Source organism: Oncorhynchus nerka, linkage group LG8 (assembly GCF_034236695.1).
Source record: "Oncorhynchus nerka isolate Pitt River linkage group LG8, Oner_Uvic_2.0, whole genome shotgun sequence".
NCBI lineage: Eukaryota > Metazoa > Chordata > Actinopteri > Salmoniformes > Salmonidae > Oncorhynchus > Oncorhynchus nerka.
This window is the reverse complement of record NC_088403.1, coordinates 16,953,403-16,974,857: the sequence shown is the minus strand read 5'-3', so window position 1 is coordinate 16,974,857 and position 21,455 is coordinate 16,953,403. Positions and strand designations below refer to the sequence as shown.

Here is a 21,455-nt window from a genome sequence, read left to right as displayed (position 1 = left end):
GCAGTGCTCCACACAAGGCAGATTAAAACAGCATCATTCTGGAGCTGCAGTGCTCCACACAAGGCAGATTTAAACAGCATCATTTTGGAGCTGCAGTGCTCCACACAAGGCAGATGGAGAATTCTACAGTATGGTGGCAACGTTGACTGGACATGCAGAGCAGGATTCAGAAACAAACTGATAGAGAAGAATTGAACTAAAACAAAAAACAAGGCTGGTAGCATAAGAGTCAGACTCTGGATTCACAGGACCTGGATGTGTCTCAAATGGCACCTCGTTCCCTATGTAGTGCACTACTTTTGACCAGGGTCCATAGTGTGCCATTTGGGATGCACACACTGTTATGATACTTTAATCAATCAATCAACTGTAATTATAAAGCCCTTCTTACATCAGCTGATATCTCAAAGTGCTGTACAGAAACCCAGCCTTAAACCCCAAACAGCAAGCAATGCAGGTGTAGAAGCACGGTGGCTAGGAAAAACTCCCTAGAAAGGCAGGAACCTAGGAAGAAACCTAGAGAGGAACCAGGCTATGTGGGGTGGCCAGTCCTCTTCTGGCTGTGCCTGGTGGAGATTATAACAGAACATGGCCAAGATGTTCAAATGTTCATAAAAGACCAGCAGGGTCAAATAATAATAATCACAGTAGTTGTCGAAGTCAGCACCTCAGTAAAGTCAGTTGGCTTTTCATAGCCGAGCATTCAGAATTCCAGAGTTGAAAGAGTTTTTTCCACTTTTTCAGAAAGTTATTTTAGCCTCCAACAGAATGTGTGTAACGGGGCTGGTAATGAGACAGAGAGACCATGACACAGACCTGTTCACCTCCAGGCACATCAGTAGGGGGGCCACTGGCCCCATCTTTCATTGACCTTCCTCTGAACCCTCTCCTCCTCTTCAACCCTACCGTCATACCTCAGTGTCATCCCACTGTCGACGTCTCCCTATCACCTCATCTCTCTCTTCGTCTCTCTCTTTTCTCTCTCTCTAATCATCTCTTGTTCCCTCAATAAATCTCTCTCTTCTTTCCTCAATGTATCTCTCTCTTGTTCCCTCAATTCATCTCTATCTTCTTCCCTCAATTGATCTCTCTTAATCGCTCATCTCTCTTATTCTCCTTGCTGAAGTAGCTGCTGTACCTCTTCCCTCTGTTACTGTCTCTCTCCTAGTCTCTTCCTCTTCCCTCTGTTACGGTCTCTCTCCTAGTCTCTTCCTCCCTCTGTTACGGTCTCTCTCCTGGTCTCTTCCTCTTCCCTGTTACGGTCTCTCTCCTTGTCTCTTTATCCTCCCCTTTCCATCTGTGTCATCTCTTCTACCTGTTGTTGTCGTTGTGGCAGCAGAGAGCTCTCTATCCCAGGGCTGAGGGTGAGTGACAGTGTAAGTGACTGAACAACTAACTGACTGACTGATTGACCAGTTACCCCTGACAGAGGACACAGTTCTATCTAGTAGGTCTTCTACCACTAGGCTTTCCCCTGACGCTCCCTCTCTTGTTCTCAAACATGGTTATATGAGATTTGAACCCTCCCGGACCTAGAGTCACAACCTGAGGACCTCATTCCAAACCGCCCAGCCATTCATTGGGAGGTTACATTGTGAGGTAGCTGGCCATGTCATATCTTAAGGACTAGGGCGTGAAGCTGATTGAAGTGTACAGTAACTGACCTTGTTATCATGACCCATCCAAAAATACCTACAGTACAGAGTACACAGCAAATTCCCCCTGGCCACTGGTGTCACCCTCTTTCAGAGTCACGGTGACATTTCGAAGGTCACCAAAACATTCCTTAAGGAGAAATATTGTTGGAAGAAAAATATAGAAGTTCTGAACTTGTTTCTCTTTTAAACTTTTAGACTTTCATTTGGGAGTTTTTGGACCCGATATCAGGTTAGAGATCCAGAGTAGGAGTTATGGTAACTGTCCAGGGTTGACCCAGTGTACCGGCTCAACGCAGCATGGTAACTGTCCAGGGTTGACCCAGGGTTGACCATGCTGCGTTGAGCCGGTACACTGGGTCAACCCTGGACAGTTACCATGCTGCGTTGAGCCGGTACACTGGGTCAACCCTGGACAGTTACCATGCTGCGTTGAGCCGGTACACTGGGTCAACCCTGGACAGTTACCATGCTGCGTTCAGCCGGTACACTGGGTCAACCCTGGACAGTTACCATGCTGCGTTCAGCCGGTACACTGGGTCAACCCTGGACAGTTACCATGCTGCGTTGAGCCGGTACACTGGGTCAACCCTGGACACTTACCATGCTGCGTTCAGCCGGTACACTGGGTCAACCCTGGACAGTTACCATGCTGCGTTGAGCCGGTACACTGGGTCAACCCTGGACAGTTACCATGCTGCGTTGAGCCGGTACACTGGGTCAACCCTGGACAGTTACCATGCTGCGTAGAGGTGGGTTGAGCCGGCACACTGGGTCAACCCTGGACAGTTACCATGCTGCGTTGAGCCGGTACACTGGGTCAACCCTGGACACTTACCATGCTGCGTTCAGACTGATGCACACTGGGTCAACCCTGGACAGTTACCATGCTGCGTTGAGCCGGTACACTGGGTCAACCCTGGACAGTTACCATGCTGCGTTCAGCCGGTACACTGGGTCAACCCTGGACACTTACCATGCTGCGTTGAGCCGGTACACTGATGCAGCATAGAGGTGGGTTAGGGACTGATGCAGCATAGAGGTGGGTTAGGGACTGATGCAGCATAGAGCTGGGCTAGGGACTGATGCAGCATAGAGGTGGGTTAGGGACTGGTCTGATGCAGCATAGAGGTGGGTTAGGGACTGATGCAGCATAGAGGTGGGTTAGGGACTGGTCTGATGCAGCATAGAGGTGGGTTAGGGACTGATGCAGCACAGAGGTGGGTTAGGGACTGGTCTGATGCAGCATAGAGATGGGTTAGGGACTGGACTGATGCAGCATAGAGGTGGGTTAGGGACTGATGCAACACAGAGCTGGGCTAGGGACTGGTCTGATACTGATACAGCACAGAGCTGGGTTAGGGACTGGTCTGATGCAGCATAGAGGTGGGTTAGGGACTGATGCAGCACAGAGGTGGGCTAGGGACTGATGCAGCATAGAGGTGGGTTAGGGACTGGTCTGATGCAGCATAGAGATGGGTTAGGGACTGGACTGATGCAGCATAGAGGTGGGTTAGGGACTGATGCAACACAGAGCTGGGCTAGGGACTGGTCTGATACTGATACAGCACAGAGCTGGGTTAGGGACTGGTCTGATGCAGCATAGAGGTGGGTTAGGGACTGGTCTGATACTGATACAGCACAGAGCTGGGTTAGGGACTGGTCTGATGCAGCATAGAGGTGGGTTAGGGACGGATGCGGCACAGAGCTCTGCTAGGGACTGGTCTGATACTGATACAGCTAGGGGGGAAGTGGGTAGAAGATGAGAGAGGGGAAAGACTGACTGTTGGTGGGCCAAAGGAGAGAGACAGTTTGGATGCCTCAGTGATAATGATGCCTGTTATAATTCCTCTACACTGCTCTGTCATCTTCACATTTACACAGCAGCCCTACAACCAAACCTTATCCACTGAAGACGGGCAGCTGCTCAAACACAGGACACACAGACAGACACACCAGTGCCAGGGCTCATCATCTACAGGCAGAGGATGGTGGAGAGGGAGAGATTAGGGAGCGGGTGCCGAGTCGTCCCTTTTCAAAATGCCAATGCCGGTCAGGGCACAGGGTTTAAATACCACTCAAATGTCAGCAGGAAACCCCCACAAGTCAAACTAAATTACCCCCTACCTGTACCACCCTTCACGCTGCACTCGTGTGTGTGTGTGTGTGTGTGTGTGTCTGGAAGAATTGCCTGCATGTTGGCACAGAACAACCACACACACACACTATGACTGCTGCTGCAGTCTAGCTCCTCTTTCAGCCTGATCGATGTTCTGCAGCTCACACACAGCCGTTTACTATGGAGCTCCAAACACCCTCCATTAAATGAAAACACACAGCCCTTTAGAAAACTTCCCCATCGATCCTTCCGCTGAGAATTGATACTTAGAAAAACACTTTCTCTCCCCCCTGCACCAATACACAGTAGATAGGAACAGGAGTCATTATATTTAGCTAGTGTATTGCAGTGATATACAAGTTGTTGGTATAGAAAAGCATAGAGCTATACACTGTATTGATCCATATAGCCTTAAGGGCTAGACCACCCTATAACAGTATCAATATCCATATCACAGTCACAGAGGCCTGGACATATACTAAAGCACAATCAGTCCACACAACCAATTCTCCAGTCACTCTTTTACAACGCCCAGCCCTGCTATCAGCCACAAATTACACCTACGCTACAGTATTGATCAACACACACACACGGGTCCAACTTTTGTTTGTTTGTTTTTGTGTTTGTGTGTGTGTGTGTGTGTGTCTTTCCCACCCGGACACAATTTGCAAAAAAACTAATGATTTTTAAGTAGACACCTGTTCCGAATGGACCCGATGACAACTAGACCCATTCCGTATAAATCTGGTCAGATCTAGAGTCGGTCCAATCTGAGTGAGGGAAGCAGCAGAAAATAAAACGTTTTAAGCTACTTTATTAACCGGAGCTGATAAAGTGCAAGAGGGAGATAGGTGCCGCTCTAGAAGGTGGGGGAGGAGCCGTACTGTGAGTGAGTGAGTGAGTGACACGGGGAGGAGAGAACCAACCAAGCCGACTCGTGCTATAGTGGACAAATAGCTGCCATAGCTAGCTTATTTATCATCAAATATGATTACATAGTACCCGTCTTGACTACATCAAAACGGGAGAAGCAAGTTAAGCTAGATAACGTTAGCTAGCTAGGCTAACTGAAGCTGCAGTGAATGAGCTTTCTAGTCCTGTTACAAACAACAACTCCCTGCAGAATATTAAGTAGCAGCCTACCTGTTGGCTCTTGGTCGTGATAACCTATCATTCCCCTTTAACTTTTAATTCTGTCATTTTAATTCCAGCCTCATGACGGTTCGATGACTCATGATTGGCCAACAACAACAAGCTACAAAAGCGCCACACTCCACTCTTGTGAAAAATAGAGCAGCAGCATAAATGATCAAATGTCTCTCTCTCTCCTGCAGCAGTTTCTTTCAGATCTGTGCGGGTCCTTCAGGACACAAGTCATTTTAAATGACAATCATATCAGAGACAAAACATGATTTACCATTCTGGAACCGGAGCCGCTCGAGTCCTGTATCGGGTCTCGGGTATACAGTCGGAGACAAAAGTTTTGATAATGACAAACTGCTGCCTCAGTGTTTTTAGATATTTTTGTCAGATGTTACTATGGACTACTGAAGTATAATTACAAGCATTTCATAAGTGTCAAAGGCTTTTATTGACAATTACATGAAGTTGATGCAAAGAGTCAATATTTGCAGTGCTGACCCTTCTTTTTCAAGACCTCTGCAATCCGCCCTGGCATGCTGTCAATTAACTTCTGGGCCACATCCTGACTGACGGCAGCCCATTCTTGCATAATCAATGCTTGGAGTTTGTCAGAATTTGTGGGTTTTTGTTTGTCCACCCGCCTCTTGAGGATTGACCACAAGTTCTCAATAGGATTAAGGTCTGGGGAGTTTCCTGGCCATGGACCCAAAATATCAATGTTTTGTTCCCCGAGCCACTTAGTTATCACTTTTGCCTTATGGCAAGGTTCTCCATCATGCTGGAAAAGGCATTGTTCATCACCAAACTGTTCCTGGATGGTTGGGAGAATTTGCTCTCAGAGGATGTGTTGGTACCATTCTTTATTCATGGCTGTGTTCTTAGGCAAAATTGTGAGTGAGCTCACTCCCTTGGCTGAGAAGCAACCCCACACATGAATGGTCTCAGGATGCTTTACTGTTGGCATGACACAGGACTGATGGTAGCGCTCACCTTGTCTTCTCCGGACAAGCTTTTTCCAGATGCCCCGAACAACCGGAAAGGGGATCCATCAGAGAAAATTACTTTACCCCAGTCCTCAGCAATCCAATCCCTGTACCTTATGCAGAATATCAGTCTGTCCCTGATGTTTTTCCTGGAGAGAAGTGGCTTCTTTGCTGCCCTTCTTGACACCAGGCCATCCTCCAAAAGTATTCGCCTCACTGTGCTTGCAGATGCACTCACACCTGCCTGCTGCCACTCCTGAGCAAGCTCTGTACAGGTGGTGCCCCGATCCCGCAGCTGAATCAACTTTAGGAGACGGTCCTGGCGCTTGCTGGACTTACTTGTGCGCCCTGAAGTCTTCTTCACAACAATTGAACCGCTCTCATTGAAGTTCTTGATGATCCGATAAATGGTTGATTTAGGTGGCAGCTATATCTGGCAGCAATATCCTTGCCTGTGAAGCCCTTTTTGTGCAAAGCAATGACGACGGCATGTGTTTATTGCAGGTAACCATGGTTGACAGATGAAGAACAATGATTCCAAGCACCACCCTCCTTTTGAAGCTTCCAGTCTGTTATTCGAACTCAATAAGCATGACAGAGTGATCTCCAGTCTTGTCCCCGTCAACACTCACACCTGTGTTAACGAGAGAATCACTGACATGATGTCAGCTGGTCCTTTTGTGGCAGGGCTGAAATGCAGTGGAAATGTTTTTTGGGGGATTCAGTTTATTTGCATGGCAAAGAGGGACTTTGCAATTAATTGCAATTCATCTGATCACTCTTTATAACATTCTGGAGTATATGTAAATTGCCACCATACAAACTGAGGCAGCAGACTTTGTTAAAATTAATATTTGTGTCATTCTCAAAACTTTTGGCCACGACTGCACAGTTGAAGTCGGAAGTTTACATACACCTTAGCCAAATACATTTTAACTCAGTTTTTCACAATTTATGACATTTAAACCTAGTAAAAAGTCCTTGTCTTAGGTCAGTTAGGATCACCACTTTAATTTAAGAATGTGAAATGTCAGAATAATAGTAGAGAGAATTATTCATTTCAGCTTTTATTTCTTTCATCACATTCCCAGCGGGTCAGAAGTTTACATAGACTCAATACTTAGTATTTGATAACATTACCAATTACGTTTGTCATGCACAAAGTAGAGGTCTTAACCAACTTGCCAAAACTACAGTTTGTAAACAAGAAATGTGTTGAGTGGTTGAAAAACGAGTTTTAATGACTCCAGTGTATGTAAACTCCCGACTTCAACTGTAGGTGGTTCCGTGAAGACCTGTATTCCACACACACAATCCCCCCTCCCACTCCATTGATTTCCTATGCAGTATTACTCAATTACCTGTTATGGGAGTTGCTATTAAAAACAGCCATAAGCTGTATCAGTGGGTATTAAAGTGGCTTCTATCAAAGGTGCCAGGGCTGGGTCTCTACACAGACATTAGAAAGCCATCTGCCAGTGAGTAGTGACACAGCTCTGTTGGCACTGCCAGCTCAGAGGGGCACACACACAAGTGCACTCGCACACAGGGAGAGGGAGAGAGATAGAGAGAGGGGGAGAGAGAGAGAGATGATTTAATGGGATTGATTTGAACCATTACTGACAACAAGGGAACGGCAGCAGCCACTCACTGTTAAGTATCTCTACCCAGACCTTCCACAGCCCCTACCCAGACCTTCCAAAGCCCCTACCCAGACCTTCCACAGCCCCTACCCTTACCTTCCACAGCCCCTACCCAGACCTTCCACAGCCCCTACCCAGACCTTCCACAGCCCCTACCCTTACCTTCCACAGCCCCTACCCAGACCTTCCACAGCCCCTACCCAGACCTTCCACAGCCCCTACCCTTACCTTCCACAGCCCCTACCCAGACCTTCCACAGACCCTACCCAGACCTTCCACAGCCCCTACCCAGACCTTCCACAGACCCTTCACCCAGTACTTCCACAGACCCTACCCAGACCTTCCACAGCCCCTACCCAGACCTTCCACAGACCCTACCCAGACCTTCCACAGCCCCTACCCAGACCTTCCACAGACCCTACCCTACCTTCCAGACCTTCCACAGACCCTACCCAGACCCCAGCCCCTACCCAGACCTTCCACAGACCCTTACCCAGACTACCCAGACCTTCCACAGCCCCTACCCAGACCTTCCACAGCCCCTACCCAGACCCAGCCCCTACCCAGACCTTCCACAGCCCCCCTACCACAGACCCAGACCTTCCACAGCCCCTACCCAAACCTTCCACAGCCCCTACCCAAACCTTCCACAGCCCCTACCCAGACCTTCCACAGCCCCTACCCAGACCTTCCACAGCCCCTACCCAGACCTTCCACAGCCCCTACCCAGACCTTCCACAGCCCCTACCCAGACCTTCCACAGACCCTACCCAGACCCCAGACCTTCCAGACAGACCTTCCACAGCCCCTACCCAGACTTTCCACAGCCCCTACCCAGACCTTCCACAGACCCTACCACAGACCCTATCCAGACCCAGACCTTCCACAGACCCTACCCAGACCTTCCACAGACCCCCAGACCTTCCACAGACCTTCCACAGCCCCTACCCAGACCTTCCACAGACCCTACCCAGACCTTCCACAGCCCCTACCCAGACCTTCCACAGACCCTACCCAGACCTTCCACAGACCCTACCCAGACCTTCCACAGACCCTACCCAGACCTTCCACAGACCCTACCCAGACCTTCCACAGACCCTACCCAGACCTTCCACAGACCTTCCACAGCCCCTACCCAGACTTTCCACAGCCCCTACCCAGACCTTCCACAGACCCTATCCAGACCCTACCCAGACCTTCCACAGACCCTACCCAGACCCTACCCAGACCTTCCACAGCCCCTACCCAGACCTTCCACAGACCCTACCCAGACCTTCCACAGACCCTACCCAGACCTTCCACAGACCCTACCCAGACCTTCCACAGACCCTACCCAGACCTTCCACAGACCCTACCCAGACCTTCCACAGACCCTACCCAGACCTTCCACAGACCCTACCCAGACCTTCCACAGACCCTACCCAGACCTTCCCAGACCCTACCCAGACCTTCCACAGCCCCTACCCAGACCTTCCACAGACCCTACCCAGACCTTCCACAGCCCCTACCCAGACCTTCCACAGACCCTACCCAGACCTTCCACAGACCTACCCAGACCTTCCACAGACCCTACCCAGACCTTCCACAGACCCTACCCAGACCTTCCACAGACCCTACCCAGACCTTCCACAGACCTTCCACAGCCCCTACCCAGACTTTCCACAGCCCCTACCCAGACCTTCCACAGACCCTATCCAGACCCTACCCAGACCTTCCACAGACCCTACCCAGACCCTACCCAGACCTTCCACAGCCCCTACCCAGACCTTCCACAGACCCTACCCAGACCTTCCACAGACCCTACCCAGACCTTCCACAGACCCTACCCAGACCTTCCACAGACCCTAAGGAAGACCTTCCACAGACCCTACCCAGACCTTCCACAGACCCTACCCAGACCTTCCACAGACCCGACCCAGACCTTCCACAGACACTACCCAGACCTTCCACAGACCCTACCCAGACCTTCCACAGCCCCTACCTTCCACAGCCCCTACCCTTACCTTCCACAGCCCCTACCCAGCCCTTCCACAGCCCCTACCCAGACCTTCCACAGCCCCTACCCAGACCTTCCACAGACCCTTCACCCAGTACTTCCACAGACCCTAAGGAAGACCTTCCACAGACCCTACCCAGACCTTCCACAGACCCTACCCAGACCTTCCACAGACCTTCCACAGCCCCTACCCAGACCTTCCACAGCCCCTACCCAGACCTTCCACAGACCCTACCCAGACCTTCCACAGACCCTACCACAGACCCTATCCAGCCCCTACCCAGACCTTCCACAGACCCTACCACAGACCCTATCCAGCCCCTACCCAGACCTTCCCCAGACCCTACCCAGACCTTCCACAGACCCTACCACAGACCCTATCCAGCCCCTACCCGGGCCGTCTGTCTCAATGAGATAGGGTATAGTTCACTTCAGTACGAGGAAAGGACATTTGCGTTCAACAATGGGGCACACACACAGTTGCCCTACAGTACAGCACCAACTGGCTCCAAGTCTAAGTAAGGGGAAATATTACAGTTTAATGGGAGCCCTGGTGATTCATCACTGCAAGGAAGGTCAATCTAATTAGGCTGTTTGAAAATTGGATTTCCACCAGTCTTTTTGGACACTGTGTTATATACAGTACAGTACACAGTCACTGTAGGCAATACTAATCACTGCGGTAGATTACATTCTGGAATATAAGCATAAATAAGGACCATATTAAAAACCGTAAACATCAGACAGGAAGCACACTCAAAATGTAGGCCATCATCTGCCTTATTGTGGGGGTTTGGGGGAGGATGGACTGTCCAGCTATGAAAGCGGTAGAGTATAATCAATGGGAGGATTACTAAAAGGACGTAATGGATATAATCTAATTGTAGACATTCTACTGGTTTAGAGTCATGCTCCAGTCTGAGTGCTGCCTATGGTTTGGATCATGGATGTCCTCTCACATTGACTATACATAATGGACCAGACCAATGATCTCATAAGACATTGAAAAGGAAAATGTAATGTGGATTGGACTAAACTAAAGGCTTTTAGGGAAAATGAGGTCATAATGAATGAACGTGAATGAACAGCATAGGGAAGTAGTTGTTGTCTGAGGGATGATCTGTCTTGTTCTCTGTGACTGGTATGATGGAAGGCCTTTGTCTCCCCTCTAGTGCATATTGACCATGGCCACATATTATTGAATCTGTGTGTGTGTGTGTGTGTGTGTGTGTGTGGTTAGTAAGTCCTACCTGAGGAGAGGCTGGAAGATCACTGTGATGTTCCTGGCTCCAGGTTTACAGACAAACTTCATCTCTCCTCCTTCGATCAGGTTATCATCTGCACCACCTGGAATGAGAGGAGGGAAACAGAGAAAGACTGAGACAAAGAGACAGACAGAAGGAGTAACACAGTCCTTTAATGTGGTGAGTAAACAGTCCTCCATCAAGGTCAACACAGATGTGATCAATCGTCAGATTCACCCAAAACATCCCCATTGAGAGTATATTGGACCCAGTTAAAATCTATTAAAAATGGCCGCCACATGTTGCCAAAATACAATGTTTCTACAGGTCCCGATTGGGTTTATCAGGCAAAGAATAAAGCCATCATCTTCCATTATGAAAACATCATCCTATCAGCAGTCAGCACAGCCGGACTCAGACACTCACTGGACCCTTCCACTGACTCCCACATCCATGCCCCTGCACTAGTGCGTGGGTGAACCCCTCGGCTAACAGGGTTAATCAGAAAATCATTGGTGTATAACTCACTCAGACCTGGGGGTGGCGTGAGAGGGTGGGCGAGAGAGGGTAGGCGAGGGGGGGTAGGCAAGAGAGGGTGGGCGAGAGAGAGTAGACGAGAGAGGGTAGGCGAGGGGGGTAGGCGAGAGAGAGTAGGCGAGGGGGGTAGGCAGGGGGTAGGCGAGAGAGAGAGGGGGTAGAGAAGGGGGGTAGGCGAGAGGGGGTAGGCGAGAGAGAGAGAGGACGAGAGAGAGTAGACAAGGGGGGGTAGGCGAGAAGGGGGGGGGGGGGTGAAAGGGGCTGATCAAGCATCAAGTGCACCACTGTTCCTCATTACGTCCAGTCAACCTGAAGTAATCAATATAATTGACATAGAAGGAATTGCGGACTGTTGTCGATAAAAAAACGAAGCCGGCGAACGATGTCCCATGTAGGTGGATCAATGAATATAAATAACGGAGAGGTGAGAATCGACAGTGGCATTGCTCCCCCCTCCCCCACAGTGCACAGAGACACTGTTATTCATTAACATTTCACGCATCACTTTTTAACCACTGGAGAGGGTTGTCAGTTGTCTTTCGGCTTTGGATTGACAGTGTTTTATCAGTGGCTTGGAGTCTAGAGGACACTGGTTAATAGTGGATTCTATTGGCTAGCATTCTGAACAGTTCCTCCCATTGCTTCTAACTGGGATGTGCTTTAACATAAACACTGTACTTGGTGTGGTGTGGTGCTGCATATGCCAGAGATACATTGGGCTGATATAATCACGGATATGGGGTCTGGGAGTTTGTTGAAGTGTGTGTGTGTGCGTTTTGCATGCGTGCTTGTGTGTGTGTGTGTCTTTGTCTTACAATGGAGGGTGATATCAGTTTCAATTGGTATTTCAATCTAAACTAGACCTCTGAGTCTATATTACAAGAGACAAATAACGCCAACTGATGGTGTTGAAGCCAGTCTCCAGTCAGCTTTACCTGCATTGATGGTGTTGAAGCCAGTCTCCAGTCAGCTTTACCTGCATTGATGGTGTTGAAGCCAGTCTCCAGTCAGCTTTACCTGCATTGATGGTGTGAAAGCCAGTCTCCAGTCAGCTTTACCTGCATTGATGGTGTGAAAGCCAGTCTCCAGTCAGCTTTACCTGCATTGATGGTGTTGAAAGCCAGTCTCCAGTCAGCTTTACCTGCATTGATGGTGTGAAAGCCAGTCTCCAGTCAGCTTTACCTGCATTGATGGTGTTGAAGCCAGTCTCCAGTCAGCTTTACCTGCATTGATGGTGTTGAAGCCCGTCTCCAGTCAGCTTTACCTACATTGATGGTGTTGAAGCCAGTCTCCAGTCAGCTTTACCTGCATTGATGGTGTGAAAGCCAGTCTCCAGTCAGCTTTACCTGCATTGATGGTGTGAAAGCCAGTCTCCAGTCAGCTTTACCTGCATTGATGGTGTTGAAGCCAGTCTCCAGTCAGCTTTACCTGCATTGATGGTGTGAAAGCCAGTCTCCAGTCACCTTTACCTGTATAACCCTGCATTGATGGTGTGAAAGCCAGTCCCCAGTCAGCTTTACCTGTATAACCCTGCATTGATGGTGTTGAAGCCAGTCTCCAGTCAGCTTTACCTGTATAAACCTGCATTGATGGTGTGAAAGCCAGTCTCCAGTCAGCTTTACCTGTATAAACCTGCATTGATGGTGTGAAAGCCAGTCTCCAGTCAGCTTTACCTGCATTGATGGTGTTGAAGCCAGTCTCCAGTCAGCTTTACCTGCATTGATGGTGTTAAAGCCAGTCTCCAGTCAGCTTTACCTGTATTGATGGTGTTAAAGCCAGTCTCCAGTCAGCTTTACCTGCATTGATTGATGGTGTGAAAGCCAGTCTCCAGTCAGCTTTACCTACATTGATGGTGTGAAAGCCCGTCTCTAGTCAGCTTTACCTGCATTGATGGTGTTAAAGCCAGTCTCCAGTCAGCTTTACCTGTATTGATGGTGTTAAAGCCAGTCTCCAGTCAGCTTTACCTGTATAAACATGCATTGATGGTGTGAAAGCCAGTCTCCAGTCAGCTTTACCTGCATTGATGGTGTGAAAGCCAGTCTCCAGTCAGCTTTACCTGCATTGATGGTGTGAAAGCCAGTCTCCAGTCAGCTTTACCTACATTGATGGTGTGAAAGCCCGTCTCTAGTCAGCTTTACCTGTATAACCCTGCATTGATGGTGTGAAAGCCAGTCAGTCTCCAGTCAGCTTTACCTGTATAAACCTGCATTGATGGTGTGAAAGCCAGTCTCCAGTCAGCTTTACCTGTATAAACCTGCATTGATGGTGTTGAAGCCAGTCTCCAGTCAGCTTTACCTGTATAAACCTGCATTGATGGTGTGAAAGCCAGTCTCCAGTCAGCTTTACCTGCATTGATGGTGTTGAAGCCAGTCTCCAGTCAGCTTTACCTGTATAAACCTGCATTGATGGTGTTGAAGCCAGTCTCCAGTCAGCTTTACCTGCATTGATGGTGTTGAAGCCAGTCTCCAGTCAGCTTTACCTGCATTGATGGTGTGAAAGCCAGTCTCCAGTCAGCTTTACCTGCATTGATGGTGTTGAAGCCAGTCTCCAGTCAGCTTTACCTGCATTGATGGTGTTAAAGCCAGTCTCCAGTCAGCTTTACCTGTATTGATGGTGTTAAAGCCAGTCTCCAGTCAGCTTTACCTGTATTGATGGTGTTAAAGCCAGTCTCCAGTCAGCTTTACCTGTATAAACCTGCATTGATGGTGTGAAACCCAGTCTCCAGTCAGCTTTACCTACATTGATGGTGTGAAAGCCAGTCTCCAGTCAGCTTTACCTGTATAAACCTGCATTGATGGTGTGAAAGCCAGTCTCCAGTCAGCTTTACCTACATTGATGGTGTGAAAGCCCGTCTCTAGTCAGCTTTACCTGTATAACCCTGCATTGATGGTGTGAAAGCCAGTCTCCAGTCAGCTTTACCTGCATTGATGGTGTGAAAGCCAGTCTCCAGTCAGCTTTACCTGCATTGATGGTGTGAAAGCCCGTCTCTAGTCAGCTTTACCTGCATTGATGGTGTGAAAGCCAGTCTCCAGTCAGCTTTACCTGCATTGATGGTGTGAAAGCCAGTCTCCAGTCAGCTTTACCTGCATTGATGGTGTGAAAGCCAGTCCCCAGTCAGCTTTAACCCTGCATTGATGGTGTGAAAGCCAGTCTCCAGTCAGCTTTACCTGTATTGATGGTGTGAAAGCCAGTCTCCAGTCAGCTTTACCTGCATTGATGGTGTTGAAGCCAGTCTCCAGTCAGCTTTACCTGTATAAACCTGCATTGATGGTGTTGAAGCCAGTCTCCAGTCAACTTTACCTGCATTGATGGTGTGAAAGCCAGTCTCCAGTCAGCTTTACCTGTATAAACCTGCATTGATGGTGTTGAAGCCAGTCTCCAGTCAGCTTTACCTGCATTGATGGTGTTGAAGCCAGTCTCCAGTCAGCTTTACCTGCATTGATGGTGTGAAAGCCCGTCTCTAGTCAGCTTTACCTGCATTGATGGTGTTGAAGCCAGTCTCCAGTCAGCTTTACCTGTATTGATGTTGTTAAAGCCAGTCTCCAGTCAGCTTTACCTGTATTGATGGTGTTAAAGCCAGTCTCCAGTCAGCTTTACCTGTATAAACCTGCATTGATGGTGTGAAACCCAGTCTCCAGTCAGCTTTACCTACATTGATGGTGTGAAAGCCAGTCTCCAGTCAGCTTTACCTGTATAAACGTGCATTAATGGTGTGAAAGCCAGTCTCCAGTCAGCTTTACCTACATTGATGGTGTGAAAGCCCGTCTCTAGTCAGCTTTACCTGTATAACCCTGCATTGATGGTGTGAAAGCCAGTCTCCAGTCAGCTTTACCTGCATTGATGGTGTGAAAGCCCGTCTCTAGTCAGCTTTACCTGTATAAACCTGCATTGATGGTGTGAAAGCTAGTCTCCAGTCAGCTTTACCTGCATTGATGGTGTGAAAGCCAGTCTCTAGTCAGCTTTACCTGCATTGATGGTGTGAAAGCCCGTCTAGTCAGCTTTACCTGTATAAACCTGCATTGATGGTGTGAAAGCCAGTCTCCAGTCAGCTTTACCTGCATTGATGGTGTGAAAGCCAGTCTCTAGTCAGCTTTACCTGCATTGATGGTGTGAAAGCCAGTCTCTAGTCAGCTTTACCTGCATTGATGGTGTGAAAGCCAGTCTCCAGTCAGCTTTACCTGCATTGATGGTGTGAAAGCCAGTCTCCAGTCAGCTTTACCTGCATTGATGGTGTGAAAGCCAGTCCCCAGTCAGCTTTACCTGTATAACCCTGCATTGATGGTGTGAAAGCCAGTCTCCAGTCAGCTTTACCTGTATTGATGGTGTGAAAGCCAGTCTCCAGTCAGCTTTACCTGCATTGATGGTGTTGAAGCCAGTCTCCAGTCAGCTTTACCTGTATAAACCTGCATTGATGGTGTTGAAGCCAGTCTCCAGTCAGCTTTACCTGTATAAACCTGCATTGATGGTGTTGAAGCCAGTCTCCAGTCAACTTTACCTGCATTGATGGTGTGAAAGCCAGTCTCCAGTCAGCTTTACCTGTATAAACCTGCATTGATGGTGTTGAAGCCAGTCTCCAGTCAGCTTTACCTGCATTGATGGTGTGAAAGCCAGTCTCCAGTCAGCTTTACCTGCATTGATGGTGTGAAAGCCAGTCCCCAGTCAGCTTTACCTGTATAACCCTGCATTGATGGTGTGAAAGCCAGTCTCCAGTCAGCTTTACCTGTATAAACCTGCATTGATGGTGTTGAAGCCAGTCCCCAGTCAGCTTTACCTGTATAACCCTGCATTGATGGTGTTGAAGCCAGTCTCCAGTCAGCTTTACCTGTATAAACCTGCATTGATGGTGTTGAAGCCAGTCTCCAGTCAGCTTTACCTGCATTGATGGTGTGAAAGCCAGTCTCCAGTCAGCTTTACCTGCATTGATGGTGTTGAAGCCAGTCTCCAGTCAGCTTTACCTGCATTGATGGTGTGAAAGCCAGTCTCTAGTCAGCTTTACCTGTATAACCCTGCATTGATGGTGTGAAAGCCAGTCAGTCTCCAGTCAGCATTACCTGTATAAACCTGCATTGATGGTGTGAAAGCCAGTCTCCAGTCAGCTTTACCTGCATTGATGGTGTTGAAGCCAGTCTCCAGTCAGCTTTACCTGCATTGATGGTGTTAAAGCCAGTCTCCAGTCAGCTTTACCTGTATTGATGGTGTTAAAGCCAGTCTCCAGTCAGCTTTACCTGTATAAACCTGCATTGATGGTGTGAAAGCCAGTCTCCAGTCAGCTTTACCTACATTGATGGTGTGAAAGCCCGTCTCTAGTCAGCTTTACCTGCATTGATGGTGTTAAAGCCAGTCTCCAGTCAGCTTTACCTGTATTGATGGTGTTAAAGCCAGTCTCCAGTCAGCTTTACCTGTATAAACCTGCATTGATGGTGTGAAACCCAGTCTCCAGTCAGCTTTACCTACATTGATGGTGTGAAAGCCAGTCTCCAGTCAGCTTTAACTGTATTGATGGTGTTAAAGCCAGTCTCCAGTCAGCTTTACCTGTATAACCCTGCATTGATGGTGTGAAAGCCAGTCCCCAGTCAGCTTTACCTGTATAACCCTGCATTGATGGTGTGAAAGCCAGTCAGTCTCCAGTCAGCTTTACCTGTATAACCCTGCATTGATGGTGTGAAAGCCAGTCTCCAGTCAGCTTTACCTGTATAAACCTGCATTGATGGTGTTGAAGCCAGTCTCCAGTCAGCTTTACCTGTATAAACCTGCATTGATGGTGTTGAAGCCAGTCTCCAGTCAGCTTTACCTGTATAACCCTGCATTGATGGTGTTGAAGCCAGTCTCCAGTCAGCTTTACCTGTATAAACCTGCATTGATGGTGTTGAAGCCAGTCTCCAGTCAGCTTTACCTGCATTGATGGTGTGAAAGCCAGTCTCCAGTCAGCTTTACCTGCATTGATGGTGTTGAAGCCAGTCTCCAGTCAGCTTTACCTGCATTGATGGTGTGAAAGCCAGTCTCCAGTCAGCTTTACCTGTATAACCCTGCATTGATGGTGTGAAAGCCAGTCTCCAGTCAGCTTTACCTGTATAACCCTGCATTGATGGTGTGAAAGCCAGTCTCCAGTCAGCTTTACCTGCATTGATGGTGTGAAAGCCAGTCTCCAGTCAGCTTTACCTGCATTGATGGTGTGAAAGCCAGTCTCCAGTCAGCTTTACCTGCATTGATGGTGTTAAAGCCAGTCTCCAGTCAGCTTTACCTAAACCTGCATTGATGGTGTGAAAGCCAGTCTCCAGTCAGCTTTACCTGCATTGATGGTGTGAAAGGGTCTCTAGTCAGCTTTACCTGCATTGATGGTGTGAAAGCCAGTCTCCAGTCAGCTTTACCTGCATTGATGGTGTGAAAGCCAGTCTCCAGTCAGCTTTACCCTGCATTGATGGTGTGAAAGCCAGTCCCAGTCAGCTTTACCTGCATTGATGGTGTGAAAGCCAGTCTCCAGTCAGCTTTACCTGCATTGATGGTGTTAAAGCCAGTCTCCAGTCAGCTTTACCTTTAAACCTGCATTGATGGTGTTGAAAGCCAGTCTCCAGTCAGCTTTACCTGTATAACCCTGCATTGATGGTGTGAAAGCCAGTCTCCAGTCAGCTTTACCTGTATAACCCTGCATTGATGGTGTGAAAGCCAGTCTCCAGTCAGCTTTACCTGTATAACCCTGCATTGATGGTGTGAAAGCCAGTCTCCAGTCAGCTTTACCTGTATAAACCTGCATTGATGGTGTGAAAGCCAGTCTCCAGTCAGCTTTACCTGTATAAACCTGCATTGATGGTGTTGAAGCCAGTCTCCAGTCAGCTTTACCTGTATAAACCTGCATTGATGGTGTGGAAGCCAGTCTCCAGTCAGCTTTACCTGCATTGATGGTGTTGAAGCCAGTCTCCAGTCAGCTTTACCTGCATTGATGGTGTTGAAGCTTTACCTGTATTGATGGTGTTAAAGCCAGTCTCCAGTCAGCTTTACCTGTATAAACCTGCATTGATGGTGTGAAAGCCAGTCTCCAGTCAGCTTTACCTACATTGATGGTGTGAAAGCCCGTCTCTAGTCAGCTTTACCTGCATTGATGGTGTGAAAGCCAGTCTCCAGTCAGCTTTACCTGTATAACCCTGCATTGATGGTGTGAAAGCCAGTCTCCAGTCAGCTTTACCTGTATAACCCTGCATTCAAATGTACATCATAACATTGTTCCCTCAGCCGCCTCATACTCTCTGATAGTTGTAATGAAACCCGCTCCATTGTAAAGCATGGAGACAACTCCTCTCTCGTTCCCCATCCATCCATCCCCTACACTCATTACAAAGAAGAGATGCTTTCATTTCATTCAAAAGCTTTTATACTACATTTTCTCTGCTGTTTCCATGAAAATTCATTTGTGTGGTAACGGCTTCTTGTTGCTAAGTGGAAAGAGTGCCCAGGTTCTAATTCTCACTCCCTCCCTTTCTGCCGATTCAGTTAAGACTCAAATACGCCCCCAAGACGAAGCTCTGCCACACACTCACACTAGGCACAGCAAAAGAGAGGGAGAGAGAGAGAGAGAGGGAGAGAGAGAGAGAGTCAACTTCTGTTCCGTAATCATGAACTTTCAAACAAACAGACATGGCTAAATATGCAACACGCAAGGTTTCTATCAGAATGCCCACCTAAATATGCAACACGCATGGTTTCTATCAGAATGCCCACCTAAATATGCAACACGTATGGTTTCTATCAGAATGCCCACCTAAATATGCAACACGTATGGTTTCTATCAGAATGCCCACCTAAATATGCAACACGCATGGTTTCTATCAGAATGCCCACCTAAATATGCAACACGTATGGTTTCTATCAGAATGCCCACCTAAATATGCAACACGTATGGTTTCTATCAGAATGCCCACCTAAATATGCAACACCATGGTTTCTATCAGAATGCCCACCTAAAGGTGTGGCTGCCAAACGGGCATGATTAGTGACAACATGGTCCTTAGAGTCTGATTGCAAAATGGCATGACCCCCAATGGTAGAGTCCCAGGTGTGGCTGCCAAACATCTGGTCCTTAGAGTCCCAGGTGTGGCTGCCAAATGGGCATGGAGCGACCCCAATGGTCCTTAGAGTCCCAGGTGTGGCTGCCAAATGGGCATGGAGCGACCCCAATGGTCCTTAGAGTCCCAGGTGTGGCTGCCAAATGGGCATTATACCCCAATGGTCCTTAGAGTCCCAGGTGTGGCTGCCAAATGGGCATGGAGCCCCCCAATGGTCCTTAGAGTCCCAGGTGTGGCTGCCAAATGGGCATGGAGGACCCCAATGGTCCTTAGAGTCCCAGGTGTGGCTGCCAAATGGGCATGGATAACCCCAATGGTCCTTAGAGTCCCAGGTGTGGCTGCCAAATGGGCATGGAGCGACCCCAATGGTCCTTAGAGTCCCAGGTGTGGCTGCCAAATGGGCATGGAGCGACCCCAATGGTCCTTAGAGTCCCAGGTGTGGCTGCCAAATGGGCATGGAGCACCCCAATGGTCCTTAGAGTCCCAGGTGTGGCTGCCAAATGGGCATGGAGCGACCCCAATGGTCCTTAGAGTCCCAGGTGTGGCTGCCAAATGGGCATGGAGCACCCCAATGGTCCTTAGAGTCCCAGATGTGGCTGCCAAATGGGCATAGATCACATTAATATTTTATTAAGAGTGTTAATATTCATGATGTTTCTTTTCAGAGTCATCTGGACAGTGATGGCTCTGATAGCAGGTCAGAGGTCAGACTCCTGGCAACTCTTATAAACAACAGAACATCCAGGCTGAGGGTTTAGTGAGTGTGTCAGAGTGAGTGCCTCCACGTGTGTCAGAGTGAGTGCGTGCGTGTGTCAGGTGAGTGCGTGCGTGTGTCAGTGTGAGCGAGTGAGTGAGTGTGTCTATCCCTAGTGGTAGAGGCTGATCCAGGATTAGCCAGAAGGGCGTGTCCATACCCTGTGGGAGAGCAGATGTGGAAGGGAATAAGCACTATCACTACATTATACAGGCCAGTCCCTCCAGTACCCCTCCCACCACTATAACACTATCACTACATTATACAGGCCAGTCCCTCCAGTAGGCCCCTCCAGTACCCCTCACCACTATAACACTATCACTACATTATACAGGCCAGTCCTTCCAGTACCCCTCCCACCACTATAACACTATCACTACATTATACAGGCCAGTCCCTCCAGTACCCCTCACACCACTACACCACTATAACAGTCCTCCAGTACCCCTCCCACCACTATAACATTATACAGGCCAGTCCCTCCAGTACCCCTCACACCACTATAACACTATCACTACATTATACAGGCCAGTCCCTCCAGTACCCCTCCCACACCACTATTAACAGGCCAGTCCCTCCAGTACCCCTCACCACTATAATACAGGCCAGTCCCTCCAGTACCCCTCACACCACTATAACCACATTATATAGGTCAGTCCCTCCAGTACACCTCACACCACTATAAGTACCCCTCCCACCACTAACACATCATACAGGCCAGTCCCTCCAGTACACCTCACTCACACCACCACATACAGGCCAACCTCACACCACTATAACCACATTATACAGGCCAGTCCCTCCAGTACCCCTCACACCACTATAACCACATTATACAGGCAAATCCCTCCAATACCCCTCCCACCACTACACCTTACACATCTACAGTCACGACACCCAACACCTCCAGACAGACACCTGGAGAGAATACACACGCGCACACACACACACACACACACACACACACACACACACACACACACACACACCATATCAACGCCATGGTGAACTTGCTTCTAACATACACACCTCCACAGATATACACCGCCTCGACAGCCTCCATCCCCCTCCCACGGCGCCCTCCACACACTCCGCAGCCCACATGCAATCAAGCCAGTCAGTGACTTAGTGAAATTGCATTAGCCACACTTTCCTGGGTTTGATTAGAAATGGTTTGATCCTGTGATGTATTCCGTCCGTGCCCGGATCTAGAGGGGAAAGGGAGGACGTGCAATGCCTTCTCTAACACACTCCACGTCTCTGAAGGCCAGAGTGTGTGCGTGTGTGTGTGTTTTATAATACACAGGGACCAGAAGTGTGAAGG

The 21,455-nt window shown here is 48.7% G+C and overlaps 1 protein-coding gene across 2 annotated transcripts in view; it reads right to left on the bottom strand.

Moving 5' to 3' along the window:
* exoc4 (exocyst complex component 4) overlaps positions 1–21,455 on the bottom strand; it is a 323,186-nt gene that overhangs the window by 204,888 nt on the left and 96,843 nt on the right. For both annotated transcript variants that reach the window (XM_065021455.1, XM_065021456.1), the window contains exon 10: positions 10,790–10,886. In XM_065021455.1, the coding sequence (XP_064877527.1) occupies positions 10,790–10,886 (97 nt within the window). The remainder of the gene's footprint in view (positions 1–10,789; positions 10,887–21,455) is intronic.